We start from the raw sequence: 20,533 nt of genomic DNA on the forward strand, positions 1-20,533 counted from the left end.
AAAAAAAAGCGAAAATTCCATTTAATTTTCTTTAACAGTAAGCTTTAAAACATTCCATAACTACTTAATTACAATTTTAAGCATGATCATATAGAAAAAAGTCTAATTATATAACAATATAAATCCGAAACAGTCTCATAATATCTATTAATATTTTACTTAAAAAAAAAGTTCAATAATTAATTTTTATTAGGTATTATAGTTGATGAATTTGTTCAAGCAAATAAAATCAAATAAAAATATTTAAATATTAGTTAGGATTATTTATTATATTATTGAAATGAAAAAGTGACGATAAAATATAATATTATTTATGAACTGAAAGCAAAACAAACCAAAAAAAACTATGTTTCCGCCCGGGATCGAACCGGGGGCCTTCTGCGTGTTAGGCAGATGTGATAACCGCTACACCACGGAAACCGATGACTGAAATGTTTAAAATGATATATATATATATGTCAACTTTGTAATTAATTAATATAATGTTTTATAGCGACAAAATTAAACAAATCTACGTGGATTTTTTTGTATTTGTTAATTGATTTCTCTGAAGATTGTTAACGGCTTTTAGCGATTATTTTTACATTTAATAATCTAAAATATAAACCTCGGGAGTGTTAAAAGTTTAATTATTAAAATGATATAATCGTAATTGGCATAACAATGCCAAATGAGTTTAATTTTTCCCAAAATCACGCTCACGTATAACCATTATATTATATATGATCATAAAATATATGCTTATGGAAATAACTGTACATAAAAAAAAAATTATATAAACATATAAAATACAATTTTTCCATTCCCACTTAAGACTTCTGACCATCAACTTATGTTTATATAAAAAGAAATAAAAAATTATATTATTCCATTTATATATATTGTATAATAAATAATACTGCTTCCATTGCATATCTATTAATATTTGACTTTTTATTTATTTATTAAATACATTTCACATTAATATTCATGATCAAATGAAGCCGGAAAAAACATGGACATTAATTGTATATCATATTTTTTTTTAAATTGAGTTACTTAACTCATTTTTTTGAAATAAAAACAGAAAGACACAAGTCATTATAACTAAGATCCGCATATTACGCACACCACTACACACTTACATACACTAATACAAAGAAACGTCTGCATACAAAAAGACAATTGAATACAAATTGTAATCATTGAATTTAATAAGAACATAGTCATTCAAAACTCGCCCTAGAACACGGTCATTAATTGTAGAAAGTAATATGCGACATTCGCTATAATATTTATACTATTCAAACGATACACGCGTCAAAATAGCGTAGTCCGTTTTTACATTTCACGAGTGAGCTATAAAGTGAGTTCTTACATCATTGCCGTTATCAATTTATTATTCAGAATTGAGTACTTCTGAGATTAAACTTTAAATGTAATCGTTGATAATATTCTGCCATTTTTACATAAATGCAATTTAAAATTATTTTTTTACCTGTATAATATTTATGGTGCTTACAGATTAAATGTTTATAAGCGATATTGCAACTTGCCGATCTCTTTCGTTATAATCTACGTACCGTTCTAGTGTTTGTTTTATTTTAAATCTTTTAAAATAACGATTCAAAATTAATTAAAGTAAGAATCTGTGCTGCTAACGGTACTCATTCATAGCTGATGAATAAGCTAGATACAGGTACAAAAGGCGCTAGTTACACTGTTTGGAAAGAAGATACCCGCTGTTTAGCAACACGAAGTTATTATAATATTTAGTAAACATAAGACACGCAATGGCTTTGGCCTGTGTTGCAACGAACTTAAGCACTTAACACATATATCGATTTTGTTCTTTAAAGTCACATACATCACCAACATACGCAAAACTCATTAAAACTGAGAATAATTTCATCTGATTTCAACACAACTTAATAGCTTGAAGTCTCTTCCAAAAGATTCGCCGTCTTCCAAGGTTTGCGGCAAAGGTTGGTTCAATGTTTCCGGCAAAAACAATGAAGTCACACCCGCAACGACGCTAAGTACACCCATGATAATTAGAGGAAGAGATCTTGAATAGACCGCCTGGAAAAGATAAATATAAGTATAATAAAAATGGTATAATGCGTGTACACTCCCGTTCCTCGGAAAACGCTTAAAGTTGTTGGGCCTGCGCCTGAACTCTTTCTAGTCGTGTCGGATTTCCATCCCTGTATAATTATGAGAGTTAAGGAATAGGGAGCTATTCTATACACTTGTACGCTATAATATATCCTACACAGTTGGCTAATCTCTCTTGAGATTGGTCACCGTGGCTGAAATAGATCAGGAGGACATCATCATCATGTAAGTCTTGTTTTAAGAGATTTCATGACGTTCCTAAGTTTTTGAGTATGATAAGTCAAAATTATATCTAAAATAGGATTTTTACCAACTTATTCTTATATTTTATTTAATTGTTTAAGTATTATTTTGACTTTTTATCGCGTATTTATTCTAGTCTCAAGCAATATTCAGGTATATTAACAGACTTAAGACAGGTCTGCTGCAGTGGTGGATTTAACAACAGCTTGATCACGTAGAGTTGTGACGTCTATACAAAAAGCTAGAGAAGTCAAAAATCTGTATAGAATCTAGAGAGTCCATCATGTTAAAGCCAGAATCAATGAGAAGCAAACGAAAACCGAGATTCACACGATCCTCGAAGACAATTACAAAATATCTTATTTATCCTAACTTAATAAATTCAGGATTCGTAATATCTAAAACAACTCTTACCAAAGATACGATATATGGACACGACAGTAGGCCCACACCAGCGATAACAGAGGACGCACCCATAGCCTGAGCCCGCATCACCGTTGGCAGCAATTCCCCAATTTGTACGTAGAACACAGCAAACGATGCCGCAGCGCAAAGCCTGCCCAACATCGCTAGTGACAATGTTATCCAGGGCCAAGCTGTTTAAAAAAAGTAATGTAACAGCCTGTAAATATCCTAGTGCTTTTGTTTTTTTCCGTATCGAGAAATGCTAAATAACTTATCAATTTAATTTTTTATAAAACATTAACTAAGAGTTACGAGTTTGAACTTAAAGTCTGTTCTAAATGTATACCTTCAGGAACTAGAGCGCAGCTTAGACAAGCAAGGCCGCCAATATTCATGAAAACACACAATACCCAGCGCCGTCCGTACCTTTCCATACATTGCCAGGCAATAAAATAAGATGGTATTTCTACTGCCCCTCCTGAAATATACGTACCTATTTTATTATTAAGTTATTTAAAAAAATCACTAACATCTATTATAAATGTTGCTGGACTAAAAAGGCGGCATATGGCATCAAAATTATTATTTAAAACTTTTTTTTAATATATATATTTAATATGTATAGTGATGTTTTTGATATTTACAGTATTACAGTAATAATTTGGCTCATACTAACCAATAAAAAATGCTAAATAATCATCAACTCCTAAATTGGGTGTATTGTAACTTAAGCTATTGTAAACTATGCCTAACGCTACCCAATTAAATGTAATTAAAATAAACTTCTTTCTAATATTAGGGTATCTAAATACGTCTAATGGAGACGCTTTGCAATCTCCTTCTGAATTCTGATCATCCATTCTCTTCTTCTCTACAATATCTTCTTCTTCTTTAAGAAGTATTCTATGTACTATTTGGATTGATTTCCTTCTAAATGTATTAATTGATGACGGACAATCTATTTGTAATGATTTATGTAGTGGATCTAAGGTAGGTGTTAGGTGTTCTTCAGGACTCAGCATCACTGTTTCATCTTTATGGCTTTCCGAGTCTCTTTTAGACGCGAGAGTTGTATTTATTGTTAGATTGTTTATACTATCTCTAATCTCTTCATCAGACTCGCCAATACTTGTAAAATCAGGTTTGCATGGAAGCATCTTGCTTATTCTTCTATTCATATACCCTTCTCTTTCTTTACCTGGTACATAACCATTGATGTTTGGTATAATTGATACTTGAGCCTCTATTTCGTCATCTCTGATTTTTTTCTGAAAAGCCATAAACATAGTCATTGATAATTAAGAGTTTTTAATTATATGTACAATATAAAAATACGTATACTAACGTGTAACTCTAAGAGGAAGCCGTGTTCTAAAATAATACCATTTCTCTTTGCCAGGTTTCTAAGAACTTTTTCAGCGTCAGCTATTCTTCCTCTACCGACTAACCATCGAGGTGATTCTGGAATCAGCCAGTAATATCTGAAAATGTATGAAAGTAAATATTTTTATAAAAAAGTCTTGTTATTTGATTTCAGAAGATGAATAAATTTACTACGGATTGCTATTATTAGTGTCTTACTTTTTTATTTATCAATCATTTGTTTTTTTTTATTAATCATAAGTAAGTATATTGATATTTTCTATAACAAATATGCTTTTTCTTATATTTCGTTGATTTAATTTTTTTCCTAGATTTTAGTTTATTTATTTTTCATTAAATTAAAATACAAATGACTTAATAACGTTCTAAAAAGGCTAAAGTACCCTAAATGTTAGATACAATTTTAATAAAATATATAACTGCCTAAATTCAAAAGCTTAAACAAATTGATAGCTTAATCGGTTGGGAGGTACTGATATAAATAACGCACTTGAAGTTAACTAGTAAGAATATTGGAATAAATACATGCCCAAATAATAATACGAAGGGAATGCTAGTTGCTAATGAGAGGTAGAACCAGTCCCGTAGTAAATACGCCAGAAGCGCCAGCAAGCACATACCGCTAGCGAATAACATACCAACCACAATACCTGAAACAATCGTTAGAAATTATGATCATACCCTCCCTTACATATCAAATATTAAACCATTTAACAGCAATACTTGGTATTGTTGGCTTGAACGAGATAGATTGGCTTGAGTGAGATGGTGTAACTAAAGACAAATAAAATGGCATCTTAGTGCCACCAGTGCATATGTGTACGGGTGGTGGTGACCACTTGCCATTAGGTGGCCAGTGTTTCAGTTTCGTTTCGTTCAGTCGAAGTTGGATCGGAAAAGAATCGGGAACGTAAGGTAACAACAATATAACAGAATTGATAAAATAACAGAATTGAGTCTCAGTATTATTTTCATTGTTATTTTTTTATTAGTGTTCTAAACTCATACATTTGTATCACACTAGATAATACCACTCTATTATAACTCTCCAATTTATTATGTTTATTATATAATAAATAAGATTTTAATTAACCAGAGCAAATATTGGTTTGGTTGTTATTGTATTGATGCATTAAATTATTTAAATAATCTACATATTTTAGAATACCGGTATATGTTCTTCTAGCTGGTGGCATCAGCTCTAAGGCTAGGATAAATGGTAGCTGGTAAAGTGCTGGGAAAAATAGTCCACCAGCTACTCTTAATGCAATGTAGGTCCAGTAATTTCCTGGGAACGAAGCAGCGATCGCCAGCGGCACTTCAAGTACTATCATAAGGAGTATCGTTGGGCGACGTCCGTATCTGAGAAAAGAACATTTAACAGCTGAGTTTAAAACACTAAAGCTTTTGTAGATTTACATTTAAAGGAATCCAGTAACATATCATATTCAAAATTGTTTTGAATATAGTAAATTTAGTTTTTGTGATTAAAAATACTTATGCCATATCTGTAGAGAAATGAGGAAATATTTGTTTATATATTTATTATATTGAAAAAGAAAAGCAAATATCAAACGCAAAAACATTTTTAAGCTGATGTAATATGTATTTTGCTTAAAATTTTCTTAGTTCTTATTTTTCCAGCTATTTGTATCTCGAGTGTGCTTCTCTTAGTTATTTTTTAACTTTGTTGTGTTCGTTTGATCTTTGGTACGTTAATTAAAGTTTTAAATAAAAAATAAAGCAAAACGAAAAACTACAATTAATTTATAAACTAATACGATTATGAAAAATTTTTATGAATGTAAATTAAATATTTATATTCATAAAAATGTTCCTAACACAATAATATTCAAAATGCAACAGTACCTGTCTGAAAACCATCCAAAAAATAAATTTCCAAATATAGATCCAACCCAAAAAAGTGTATTACTCGTTCTTGGTAACCAATCTTTACCGCAGACTAGTGAAAACTGCAAAATGAAAACTTTAATTAAAAATAAACAATACAATCAATTTCGGTCTTACCTATAAGCGGGGGATTAGTTAGTCCGTGCTGTTTCCTTCTTCCCTTCTCAGTTCAGTCTAAGTTCTCCTTCTTCTTTCGAATATTCAAATCAATTATGACAGAAAGAGCGAAAACATTGCATAACTAAACAGCCATTAAGTAACGTTTATAAGTGAGGCCGTCTATGTTCTTACCCAGGATCGACTTTACTTATGTACAAAGGCTTATCTTTTTTTTATATAGAATAGGAAGGTGGACGAGCAAATGGGCCACCTGTGTAAGTGGTCACCAAACGCCCTTAGACATTGGCTTTGTAAGAAATGTCAACCATCGCTTATAGCCAATGCGCCACCAACCTTGGGAACTAAGATTTTATGTCCCTTGTGCCTGTAATTACACTGGCTCACTCACCCTTCAAACCGGAACACAACAATATCAAGTATTGCTGTTTTGCGGTAGAATATCTCATGAGTGGGTGGTACCTACCGACGAGCTTGCACAAAGCCCTACCACCAGTCGATCGAGTTAATTTAACCGTTTTGGCGTACCTAATTGAGTACAATGTTCGAATACCCGAAATTAATGGACCCTTACTTTTATGGTATATTATATTTACTATTTCTTATATTAATACACATAATCTAAATAAAGTATAGCAGAATAATGGAAATAAAGTTCTATCAACAATATACCGTAAATATAATTTTAATTTGCCTTTTTTTTATTCTCCATTTTCTAATAGCTAATGATAGGAAACGTTACGAGGATGTTTGTTCATCGCATATTTATCCCCGAAATACTGTAAGAACTAACTTAGTATTACAGTCGTTAGTTGAAAACCGTGCTACGGTATTTTGATACTGATATCCTTTGACCATTATAATTTGTACAGTATCGCGACATTTCACGATTTATTCTTGGGTGAGTTTGTTCTTATAAGATAGCAGTATTTCTAAGTTCAAGTCAAATGTACTAACCTCAGTCACTAATGTGCTTTTATAATGTTCAGTGCTAAACTTCCAGCCATGAGGACATTTCGTGGGTTCTTTTCGATTATTTAAAATCGCGTCTTCGACTTGATTTAGCTAAAAACAAAGTTTAACTTATTTTCTCTGTCCTTTTGATGATATTTCTAATAATTCAGTATTTTAAATTTATATACATGAATTTTATATGTATAATTTTCAAATATAAAAATGACTTGTACAAATTTATTTTGTACGTTGATGATTGATTGATGACGTTTGATAAACAGAAAGAAATTAGTTACTAAACGGACTCAAGCAACAAAAAACTTTTTTTTATTTTTGATTTACCTGCTCTTTTCTCTCTTCCAGTCCAATCGCAGGAATAAGCTCCTTGATCCTTATCGTCGTAACTGTGTCTCCTACCTGAACAAGTTCAGATCTGAAATTGGATTCGGGATTTAGTGATAATTATATCCTCCTAACAGACATCGGCCACGGCGGCCATTCTTAAATACAATTGCACTCTAGAGAGTTTCATAATGTGATGATAATAAGTAAAATATTAGAAAAGCTAGTATATTACAAACTATACCCTTTCCTCGCGAGAGCCATTCCGTATAATCAGCATGGTTTTATGAAAAATCGGTCTACAGTATCTAATTTGTCAATTTTCATTAGTGATATTCACAATAATATGGACTCAGGTGCTCAAACTGACGTGGTCTACACCGGCTTCGAAAAAGCGTTCGATCGTGTAGACCATGTCATCCTTCTACATAAATTACACGGCTTAGGAATTCGTGGTGATCTCTTTCGTTGGTTTAAATCTTATATATCTAACAGAAGACAAGCTGTAAGAATTGGTGGCTCTTGTTCTGACTACGTTGATATTATTTCTGGTGTCCCTCAGGGGTCACACTTAGGGCCTCTTCTCTATAATACCTATTTGTTTGATATTGGTGCTTGCTTTAAATATTCAAACTTTTTAATGTTCGCCGATGATAAAAAAGTATATAGAAAAATTAACAAAATAGAAGATTGTTTATTACTTCAGAGTGATTTGGATAGATTATGTAATTATTATACAATGAATAGGATCTCCATTAACGTAAATAAATGTTCGCAAATTACTTTTACTCGAAAAATAAATACACATACTTATGGTTACACAATGAATGGCGTTCCTTTAAAGAAAACCAACTTGGTTCGTGATTTAGGCGTTCTCCTAGACTCGAAACTACTATTTAATCATCACATAAATTATATAACTAATAAGGCCTATAAACTACTAGGTTTTATAAATAGAACATGCAAACCTTTTCGCGACATTAATTGTCTAAAAATAGCCTATTTCTCTTATGTGAGAAGCATATTAGAGTATGCTAGTTGTGTTTGGAATCCTCAATATTTTAAATATATCGAAGGAGTTGAGGCCATACAAAAGAAATTTATTAAATATCTGAACTTTAAGACTTACAGTAACACAAACTACAGGGATGCTTGTAATCTTTATCGCATATCCAGCTTGACAGATCGACGTGAAACTTTAGATATGATATTTCTACATGATTTGGTCTCTGGTAAGCTAGACTCGCCTGAGTTGCGCTCGCGCGTTCTTCTTAATGTACCTAACAAGCGAACTCGTTATGCATATTCGAATCTGTTACACGTCCCTTTATCCAATTCGCGTTACGCTGCAAACTCTATATTGCCGCGCGTTTTCACACTATATAATAAAAAATACTCGCACATCGACATCTTTCATCGGTCGATTAAATCATTTAAAAAAGACATTCTCACGGCTCAAAATTCCACTTAACCATTCAAACTCATACAAAATTTACATACACCTAAACACATACATACAAACACTTAAACACATAAATACAACCTTCCCTACTACCTACCTACCTACTTATACACACACAAAACAACAGTGCAGTTAGCACTACGACACCCATCCACAACATAGTCTGTGTCGCCTAATTTATATTGATTCTTTTTTTTTATTTTATTTATTTTGTATTTTTTTTATATAGATATTTTGTTACTTACATTTTTTTTTTACCAAAACTGTGTGTTGCTACTTCTGTTTACTGATATTAAGTTTGCATAACTCAATGGAAAACAGTAATTGGCTCTATTTTTTGTATTTTTTTATTTTTAATGCTTGTATTTTGTATTATATGCTGTTGTTTTCCTTAAATAAATAAATAAATAAATAAATAAATAAATGATACGGCAAATCCGACACGACCGGAAAGAGTTCTGGTACCGAAACAAAGGCATTGCGTGTTTTTATCGGCCCGACCCGGGGTTCGAACCCAACCTCGGAATATGCGGTTATATCTAGCCACTAGACCAACGAGGCAGTTGAGATTTAGTATTCGTCATTAGACTCATTGAGTCTGTAATAACTATACATATATTATTATTAAACATATTTTTTGTGTAAGAAAATATTGATCTTGAACTGATAGCCCACTTATCGAGACAGGTAATACGCAAATAGCCTAAAGACACAATCTAGGCTAATCAATAAAAAGATAATTATATCCCATTCCAATCGAAGCGGAATTAAATATGCACATATTCCATTTGATTTGCTAATTATATTACACTAAAAAATCTCTTAATTCACATGCATTTATTTATAACACGACACTGTTCCATTTTTCTGGATATATCAAATTAACTTTACTAATTGAATTTCCAAATATCTTATAACTTCACCGACATTTTAAGATATTTGCACGAATCCATACTCTCCTTCTTTACTCCTCCTCTGATTGGAACAGGCTATAGATAAAAAAGCGAGTAATACAAAAAACAGGAATTCCTCATTTCGATTTTCAAAACAAATTCTACAATAATAACATCTAATGTAAATATTTAATCAAACTATATACTCTATATGATAGTTTTGGTTATGATAATCAAATTAAATTTAATCACTAGATTAATTCCATTAGAAATCAAAACATCGTGTTGTGAAATATTTGGCAGCTGTTCAGTTTTAATGCATACAGAATCAAAATTCTGATAGCGCAATTGATGTTTTGTAGTAAACAGCCATCGCTTCCCATTCTAATTTTGATGCTATCAAGGTTTTTAGGCTTCTAGTGTATACCGTTAGCAGTACTGCTGGCATAACTTGGTGCTGTTTAAAATAATTAATTGATTTTCGAAAGGAATACTTATAAAATGCCACAAGGATACAATTTAATTATATTTAAAAGTTACAACAAATGAACAAATTCGACCACAATTATAATTTCCAGATAGATCAGAAAACGTCGTGGCATTTCTTGTCAATAAAACATGTATTAAGTATACATAAATAAATGAGGAACCGTTTATAAACAGAAAAAAAAGCTCTTAAGAAAAGGTCTTAGTATATAATATTATTATGTAGCTGCGTTTCGCAGTTTCACTCACTTTGAATTTATAATATTATATCTAATATTAAAATACAAAAATGGCTTGTTTGGTGATATATAAAGCATATGTTATGGCGTTCGTGCACTGCATTTTATGCACTGTGCATTATTGATAGCTCAATCATAAATGAATCAGGCGTTCGATAATATAAATAGAAATACTAACTACCGGTTTGCGCTGTCAGATTTAATCGCGTTCAATTCGTAATATTGGAACAATCTGGTGCTGATCCAAATGATTGATTTACGTATCAATCATTTGAATCAGCATAACGATAAATCAAAATAAATTAACTTAATATTTATCATGATGTGTAAAATACCAGACGATGAGTAGTTAGAACACATTTAAACCAAAGATTACGTCCAAACCCGGCACTACTAAATTTACATTATAATCTAGCAAATTTTTATCTCCTAAGCTGTTCCTTCAAGAGAAGGCCTAAGTGGACATTCACAGGCCGTTACTATATGCGTAGAGATATTTTGTTCGTTTTCAATTAAAACACTTTGAAACATAATTGAAAAAAAATTATTTCAATTTATTATCTCATTCCCTCCACTTATAACACGAAGTCTGTTTAATTTTTTGCCACGTTAATAGAAATTTTAGGGGTTAGCGAAGACCTTGATAATATTATGCACTGTTCGTTATTTTGCCCTACATATATTTAATTTACGCCTAATTATGATATCATGACGACTTTTAAAATGAATTTTAGTAGTAGTACAGTACAATTTAGACAACAATTTGAGTTTTTTTATAGTATTCTGTTCATATAAACCTTTCATCCACATATTTATTGAGAACAGTATACAAAGCCTGTATATCGAGCGAATAGCTCTTACAAGCTTCGTAATATTTATGTTCTCCTGGTATCGTCAAATTACGGAGTAGATCATCTGAAAGGTCCAGTCCTTTGAGTTCTGGAGGTGGAGCGCACCAATGTTCGGGTGTAGCGTTGATGAAGACCTGAAAAAGTTTTAAACGTTAAAATCATACTTTTTTTTCATTACATTCTTACGCATTTTTGGAGGTAGATAATGATAATGGTGACAATTCCGTCTTGACTGATCAGGCAGCCGTATTTTTTAATCATTTATTTTAAAGAGGGTTTTTTCTTAAAGAAAATGCCACCCTCATAGTGCTTAGACAACATTAAACTTTACACATTGCTTAATTACATCTATTCTTAATAAGATCATTCAAGCTTGTACAAAACTTTCGCTGGTTCTGAGGTAGGGTCAGCGAGGACACTGTTACATGCCCTCACCTCTCCGCAATAATTAATTAAACGTAAAAAAAATATTCTATCAGCTTCCTAATTGCTTCGACGTTATCTAGACATTTCTCATTATTCGTTTTTTATTAATATATAGGCTTGCGCTTGACTGTTGCATGACACCTGATGGAAAGTGAAGATACAGTCTAAGGTGGAGCGCGCTTGCCTAGAAGATGCCTATTCACTCTTGACTTGAAGGTGCACATATTGTAGGCGGTGGGGAAAACGGAGGTCGAGGAAGGAATTCAGACCTTAGCGGTGCGTATTAGAAACGAGGAAGCTAATCGTTTCGTACGTGTCTTAAATACGTCAACTACGTGACTTCAAAGTCTAATTTGGAACAATTTGTTTTTCTTTTCCATTTATCTGTATTTTTAGTTATATAAACAAACAGTTTAGTCTTTTTTCGCACATTTCAGTCAAAAGTCACCAGGTCTGTTGCCATGTGACCATCCACGATTCATACATAAAACACTTCTTGTATTCATTCATTCATATAATACAATAGGTATTAAAATTAAGATTCAAAAATAACTTTATGGAAAATAGTTGCAGTATATTTTGTTTATAAATAAATAACACGTCTTGCAAATTATTATTTGATTATCATATACTTGTGCAAACTGTTTGTTCATATAACTTATAAATAGGAAAATTTAGTTTGGATTATGGATGAATGAATGAATGAATGTATGTATTGTATTTTATTGGTATTGATAACTCGTAAATAGTTATATAAATATGAAAAGTTATTTTGAGTATATAATGATAAAAATCATAGATACATTTTTCGATTTTATTTATTTGTATAGATAAGCCAACAATAAAGATACGCACTATATAAGTTGTTATAACTTTTGATAGACAAACGATTTTGATGAAAAAAAGACTAAATGGCATCTTGAAATACTCCTTATTTGCATTTACATTTTCTAGCCGTTTTAAAGATGACCCTGGACAAACAGACAGACAAAAAATATAATTTTGGATAACGCACAAATTGCAATATTAACTTTAAAAGAGGCAGTTACTTTGCAATCACAGAAAGACACTTATAATATTATTTATATATGTCTAATATATCTAAACTATCATATCATGTATAAAAGAAGCGATAATGGCTCTGTGATTTATATAAGATTGCAATTATATTTGCGATTGCAAACAATATTGTTATCGAAATGATCCAAAATAATAAAATCTAAACTGTAATCTTATCTTATTTATTGAGCAATTCTTATAATATGTATCGGAAACGGCTCTAACGATTTCGCTCAAATTCCGTATTTATATAAGGTTTTGTTTTTTAAATCTAAATTTATTGTACTATGTATTTATAGTATGTACATGACGCAAATTTTGCAATTTAGACACTTTTCAATTACTTATAAATATATTGAAAAAAATCATCAAAAAAATGATATTGAAAAAAGTACCCTGATCTGAGAAAGACTTTTGGTAGATTTTTTAATTGATCACAAATATACAATATAACAACAAAGTTGCGTAAATTTATTGTTCGGCCAACTTAAGTCATAACAATTATATTTGTATTTCATAATAATATAATTCCACATTCCGGATATATAAAAATACACACAGACTTATGTAGCCAAGGAAGTTGAAAGGAACAAATAAGAAACATGATATAGGAAGTACGGTACGATGTGCTGCTAATGTAACGGAGGGTCACGGAGGGAAGAGGCCTATTTTAATAAACACGTCATAAACGTCCATTCAGTTCAAAATACACGAGATGTGATAAACAAACTGTACCATATACCAATCGGAGTAGGAATAAAGGTGAACAAACATTAGATTTACAAATTGCATGCGATTTTTTAATTGTTCTGCTGTATGACGCACTATAAACAGTTCTTGATTAATTTACCTTTATTTATAATACAACACTATTCCACTTAACTAGATATAACCAGTTTAATTTAACTTTCGAAGTTCCGAATCCAAAGTGAATATCATAGATTATTCAAGATCTCGACCAGTGGTATCGCGTCAATTAATATCGGTGACCAATGATATCGGTGTCAAAGTTGTTTATTTGGGTTTACTCGTCTTGTGGTTGGAATAGGCTATACTTAGACATCACAGATTAATGAATAATTATTATTGTTTACAGTGTAATGTAAGGACAGCTAACGAAATGTGTGAACGATGTTCTTATTTTTTCTAATAGATGGCACTCTGTGTTAAATCGCTCAAATATTTTTCTAATTATTTACTATACATATTTATGTAGTTATTTATCGGCTTATTTCTATTTTATTAAACTCTTCTTCATTCCTAGTTATATGGTAACATAGACGGTAATAGTGAAATCAATTATGTGGTACTTTGTTTAGGGCTAATTGCTCAGAAAACTATACTAAAATGCCTAAAGGGCATTGAAATAGAAAATTATTTTGATTTCAATTTATATTATTTAATTATGGTTTTGTAAACATGTAATAAATGCTTCGATTTCTGTTATTATTTTCGCATCTTCGCGATATAAAACTACGACGTATGTGGTCATTCTCATTCGCCGTAAGCTGTAGACAAAGATTTTTTGCACGGATATCATCGCGATATAATAATAATAATAATAATAATAAATAGCTTTATTCACCAAAAAGAAACAAAGACAAAAAATTAAGGTACATAACCAAAAAAAAAGAGTTAACAATATCATAATTTGGTGAAAAGGTCGTAGTCTCAGCTAGGCTGCTTTTCAGTCTACGCCACTTACACGCTACATATTCTGCTAACACAAACGCTATATAATAAATATAATAATTCAGTGCAGTAAAAGGTAAAAGGAGATAAAATTACTTAAATAATAAAAGTTAATACAATTTATAACACGTACAATAGGCTAAAATAAAAGAAAACATGCAAGCATTACTAAAACAGTGAGGTCTTTTTTTTAATTCTAGAAAAAGGAAAATATTTCATATTGAATAAAAAATGAAAATAAAATAGTAATAAAATATTTAAAATGTTTAAACAAATAGAGAAAAAGAAATTAACCTGAGTGAACTAAATTTTATTTACATTTGTTCTTTGGTCTCCAGATATTTACGTACATTTTAAAACCAGGAGCAGATGGATTTTTTAAATATAATTAACTTAAAATAACTATATTTTTCGCATGGGGTAGATTTTTTGGATAAAATACTGTCAAAATTCTATCTAATTTTGTATACGACTTTTTCAATGTCTCCATATTAATTAAAAAATACACTTCTATGATATGTTCCAAGCATATTTTACAAACAGATATTGCACATTTTATAACTATATATTATATATAATACAAAGTACAAAGCTGGGATCTCATTTGAAGAGAAGGATCGGAGCTTATTACACCACGTTGCTGCACATGAAAATTCAGTGGCTTTCCCGGGTTTGAACTCGGTATCATCGGTTAAGATTCTCCTCTTATAATGAATAAAATCACGGGCCACAGCTATATACTTGTAATAAACCTAATTATTTTAAGTATTGTTAAATCGCTCATGATCTCACTGTTCTAGAATGCAAAGAAAATTTAAATGACAACCAATGCTTATCATAATAAAAGAAGCATTACACTTAAAACGTAGAATTCACATCTTGGAAAAACAAGAACATCATGAATAGAATGCAACATAATACACATGTAAAGTATTGAGTGAACAAAAATTCGCATTTACTTATAATATAAATATTTATATTGTACCGATAGTAGACTGCAGCCGTTATTTTTTCAATAAACAAGGAACCAATTCTACTAACAAATTGTTGCTTTAATACTTAAACGTTTTCCTATTCTATTAACACAACGATCCAGTCGCGTTTCGTTCGAAGTTGGATCGAAATATAATCGGGAATCTATCGTAGCCATTATAAATTTGTAGAATTGGTCCCCAGGTCTTCACAATTGTGTTCTCCGTGCCTTTAGGGTATATTTTCTATTGTTTTGATTGTTTTTTTTTATGTGGCCGCATATTTTTAATTCGCATTAAGTCATTGGGTACTATACTATGGAATTTTCGAGGCACTCGTGTTTTTATTTTAAATTATACCAACTTAATAAGTGCATGTATGGGATACATATTATAAATATCTGAACGACCGACATTAAAAATTAGTAATCATTTTTTACCAATATAGATAAATCTAAAAAACAAAACCTTATTTAAATACAAATTTTCAGCCAAATAGTCATAAGTTTCCTTGATGCATAAAATAAATATTAATGTATACAAGTGTTCATTTCATAATATAAGCGCCAGTTCACCAACGAACTGACTCCACCAGCTTAGCGAACATTAATATAAATTATAAGTCTTACAACCCGGGTTCCTTCAAACGAGTTCCTTCAAAAAAATATCAATCAATCAATCAATCAACAGCCAATCGTTGTCCACTGCTGAACATAGGCCTCTCCCAAGGTGCGCCAAAGCTCCCTGTCCTCCGCCTTCCGCATCCAGTTGGTGCCCGCCACCTTCTTAAGGTCGTCGGTCCACCTGGCTGGAGGGCGCCCTACGCTGCGCTTGCCGATTCGCGGTCTCCACTCTAGGACTCGTCTGCTCCAACGGCCATCGGTCCTACGACATACGTGACCAGCCCACTGCCACTTCAGCCTGCTAATTTTGCAAGCTATGTCGGTGACTGCGGGACTAGTCCACAAATTCAAAGTCGCTCAGCGTGCTATGGAGCGAGCTATGCTCGGAGTATCTTTGAAGGATAAGATCAGAAATGAGATTATCCGGAAAAGAACCGGAGTCAAAAAAATATATATTCTAATAATCTAATAATGAATAAATAACGATCAGATATCCATAGCTCATTGATAGCCATCTTTCTAATAATTATAAGGGATCTTGCGTCCAAGGTCGTGGTATCATATTTCATAGCACTCAAATAGGTAGTTTAAAATGCGAAATATTATAGTGCATGTGTCTCTCCCCTCACTGTCATCAACCCGACACGACCGGAAAAAATTTAGGCGCAGGACCAACGGCTTTAAGTGCTTTCTGAGGCACGGGAGTAGACATACTTCCAACTTCCAGACTCCGGGATGCTACTGAGATATTTCTGACAGAAAAACCCAATAACTTTTTATTGGCCCGACCTGGGAATTGAACCCAGGACCTCCAGGTCTGCGGCCTTACATCAAACCACTAGACCAACGAGGCAGTAAAAAATTAAACTAATATTATAAATGCGAAAGAAAGTCTGTCTGTTATGCGTTAAGCCACTGAACTAATTTTGATAAAATTTGATATGGAGTAAGCTTGAACTCTAAGGAAGGAGATATTTTATTTATTTTCTTAAATCTAACGAGACCCCCCCCCCAACCCTGCCGCGGGAAAAGCCGGGGTTGAAAACTAGTATATTATATTAATTACAACTTTTACTTTCAACATCTTTACACTTTTCAACTTCTGAATAAACTGTGGTACCAAGTTTCATTAAAGTTCATCCGTTTATGGAGCACACAAACAAAGACACTTAATCATTTATAATATCAGTATGTATAACAGAGAGAAAATACATAGCCTGCTAATGTCCACTGGTTATAGAAGTGAAGTGAGAAGTGTTGCAGTGCTACTCTGTAAGAACTCACTTCATTACTCATCCGTGAAATGTTGACAACCCACTTATGATGACATACTACGTTGATGTCTGTATTCTTAAAATGTTATAATTGTTGTTGGTCCTGATCGATTGCCATAATTTTATATAGATCTCGAATAACTAATAAGTGAACCTAGCATCAGCTGAGGCACGCGCGGTGGGTTTGGCTGTGGGGGGTTGCGAAAGTGGTAAAAAAAAGAGGAAAAAAAGTAATAGGATGCCGGCTGAAACTTTTTTCATGAATAGTTAGCATCATACTGAGCTGGAAAAAACTCGTAAGGTCTTATACCCGCCCACTCCTCTCTATCACGCGTGCTGATACTAGTATAGTATAAAATTGAGACATGTTTATAAATATATTAATGTGTGACTGTGATTTAGGTCACTGCCCTTTGTTCTATTTTAATACACAAAAACAACATGTATGTCATAAAAACAAAATTTCTTTCTAACAAATGTTTAATTTCATTTACTTTTTTATCATAAGTTTTTATCATTAAAAATTTTAATAAATAAGGCTTATTAGATAAAAATTATAGAAGAGCTTGGAGCTAGTATACGTTGATGTTGATACAGAATAAATAAATATAAAACTTTTTGATTGTTAAATAGAGTACTAAATTTCTTACCAGGTTTTCTCTTAATGCTAGCAGAGGTTACCTACCTCAAGCTAGAAAATAATTTATTAAATATTGTAATGAGCAATATTATATTGAGTCTTGCTCAATATATAGTAGTTTTGAGTCTCCATTTTACAAGTTGGAAATAAAGTTTTGGGAAGAACCTCGTTAGTTACTCTTTTGTGATAAATAAGATTACTTGAACATATTAATTAAATAATGCTTAAAGGAACGGAGATGAAATATTAAACATATAGCTGATATTTTAATAATAACTTTAGGAACGTTCACGATGGCCGTTTTCAAGGGAAATTAGCCAACTGCGCAGGACATATTATAGAGAGCGAGTGTGTGCACAAACACAAGGGCACTTTTCATCCCTCACTCTCACAATCCGATATAACCAGAGTTCAGGCTCAGAACCAACAGCTTTATATTTGTATGCTCTATCAACTACCAAACTCTAGATGGAACAACCAAATACCAACCCCTTACCATGAAGTCACACAGAATATACGTTAGAAAAAAACAGAAACCTACCTGGGAGAAAACTAAAAAGGAGGTCGGAATGGAAGCAAGTCCACACAATAGGTAGAACAGCAGAACGTGCCAGTAACCCTTTCTCGTGGCGAGTTCAGCCGCCTCATCCAATTCTTCCGTCCACGTCATTTTGACGGTGATTTTGTTGAAAGAATTTCTAAATTATTTCTGCACATTTTTTTATCATTTGATCATCAATGACTTAGTCACTTTACATTGTTATATATATTTTTATAACAAATACAGTTTATCGAATTTTGTTCTTTTTATAAAACTTTTTATTTATATAATTGAATCAATGTCGTTATATTTCAAAATAGTAAGTTGCATTTACATTGTTGTTTTTATCTAAATTATAATACACATCCGTTAAACTGATTCCGTAAGCTATATTTATTCCGCGTTATTTATATATCGTCCAACACGTGCGCTCTGTGTCGGTGATCGCTAAATACTAAGTCAACTGTCAAGTGGCGCAGGCGCAGGTCGGTACAAATCGTGACTTAACGATCAGTAGTTCTGATCTGGAGACAATAAAACTATCGTATTACCGCGGTTCCATTTCAATGAGTTCATTATTTAAATAAACTAAAATGAATACTTAACATTTAACATACCACACCTCAGAGTCATAACACATTATAATTTACTAGATTTTAAATTAAATACAGTCATCAATACTTATGAGCAAGGACGATTTCGCACTGGCAAAGACTAGCGCAGTAGCAATTCTATTTTGGCCGCTGCAGTTGAGGATCTGAGAAATCCATGCGCAAAATTATGGCCTACGCTGCATCGGTAACGTAACACTACATTTCTTTCATATTAAAATCATGTATTCATTAGAGAAGTATTACACTTACTAAGAGATTGTCAAATTAGAAACTACCATCAGTTCGGAAAAGAAAATAACCTGACCCGAGTTGAACCGGCGAAAGAAACAGAGCAACTTAGATTTCATTTTCTTTTTTATTAATTTTTTATTTATTTATCAATTTTTTTTAAAGTATAGTTTTGTTTAATTGATTGATATAAAAGTTATTATTATCATATATGAATAATGTATATTTTTCCTTATATAATACAGTCAACACTTAACCAACTGTGATCTTACTTGGTGACGGTTAACCTGATCGATTTCGACCACGACAACCATTATCAAGAAAGACTAGCCATAACCATCTGCGCTGGACATACGGTTAGAAATATTTATATTCTCAAAAGGTTTACATTTGAATCACTTACAGAGAAAATTACAAGACAATTTACACTGTATATCATGGTGCATTCGTATAAGCACGTAGGCGTTAAAATTGCAATTGGATTGGTGATTTGAAAACGAAGCATTCTCTAAGATAACTATTCTGTAAGAGATGGTTCCGAGATACGACTTTTTCCTGAGTGATCTTTAAATGTAATGACTATTATAATCAATATCTCATATCCCTTTCAGATTTATATTTACATTACACGGCCGTGTTTTGTTTCAAATTTGATCTCATAAAGTAACCGTACAAATAGCGTGTCAATTAACAACGATTACATTGAGAGTTTTGAATGGCATATTCAAAACGAAACATACAAACATATTATATATATGTTAAATAGTTTGTAATTAATCGATATCAATAGATATGACAACCTAAATTTCACTCCTATCATTATTTATATCATACGCAATCCAAACTAATTTCGAGATATCAATCGTGTTATGAATATAAGTTATATTATTATTATTTAAATAAGTATCAATCAATCGAAAAATATAAGAATTCCAACATAGTTGTGAGGCGATTTTTTTACAGTTTTTACAGTGGTTACTCAAATGATATACATCTACTGTCATTGGTTCTATTTGTTAGGGCATTTCTTTTAATTATGGGCCACCTGATAATACCCGGTAAGTGGTCACCAACGCTCATAG

At 31.9% G+C, this 20,533-nt stretch overlaps 1 protein-coding gene and 1 non-coding gene across 2 annotated transcripts; both read right to left on the reverse strand.

Annotated features, from left to right (window-relative positions):
- Nucleotides 1–216: 216 nt before the first annotated feature.
- LOC126777171 (uncharacterized) lies at nucleotides 217–19,044 on the reverse strand. Its single transcript, XM_050500121.1, has 12 exons — nucleotides 18,610–19,044; nucleotides 11,330–11,517; nucleotides 7,453–7,543; nucleotides 7,114–7,221; nucleotides 5,998–6,101; nucleotides 5,297–5,490; nucleotides 4,658–4,778; nucleotides 4,091–4,226; nucleotides 3,422–4,013; nucleotides 3,092–3,223; nucleotides 2,755–2,936; nucleotides 217–2,061 (listed from the first exon to the last, which is right to left on the reverse strand). The coding sequence occupies exons 1-12, from the start codon at nucleotides 18,736–18,738 to the stop codon at nucleotides 1,888–1,890; spliced, it is 2,151 nt and encodes a 716-aa protein (XP_050356078.1). The 5' UTR covers nucleotides 18,739–19,044; the 3' UTR covers nucleotides 217–1,887.
- Trnav-aac (transfer RNA valine (anticodon AAC)) lies at nucleotides 348–420 on the reverse strand. The gene has a single exon. It is a non-coding gene; the product is annotated as a tRNA-Val (tRNA).
- Nucleotides 19,045–20,533: the final 1,489 nt, after the last annotated feature.

This window comes from Nymphalis io, chromosome 22 (assembly GCF_905147045.1).
Source record: "Nymphalis io chromosome 22, ilAglIoxx1.1, whole genome shotgun sequence".
Lineage (NCBI taxonomy): Eukaryota > Metazoa > Arthropoda > Insecta > Lepidoptera > Nymphalidae > Nymphalis > Nymphalis io.

Bases quoted from the DNA above. Each gene is read 5' to 3' on its own strand.
- LOC126777171 (XM_050500121.1), bottom strand. From the start codon at position 18,738: ATGACGTGGACGGAAGAATTGGATGAGGCGGCTGAACTCGCCACGAGA. The intron at 7,544-11,329 runs GTTTATATGAAC...ATCCAATTTCAG, and splicing joins AATAAATATGTGGATGAAAG to ATCTGAACTTGTTCAGGTAG. The intron at 4,014-4,090 runs GTTAGTATACGT...ATGGCTTTTCAG, and splicing joins GCTTCCTCTTAGAGTTACAC to AAAAAAATCAGAGATGACGA.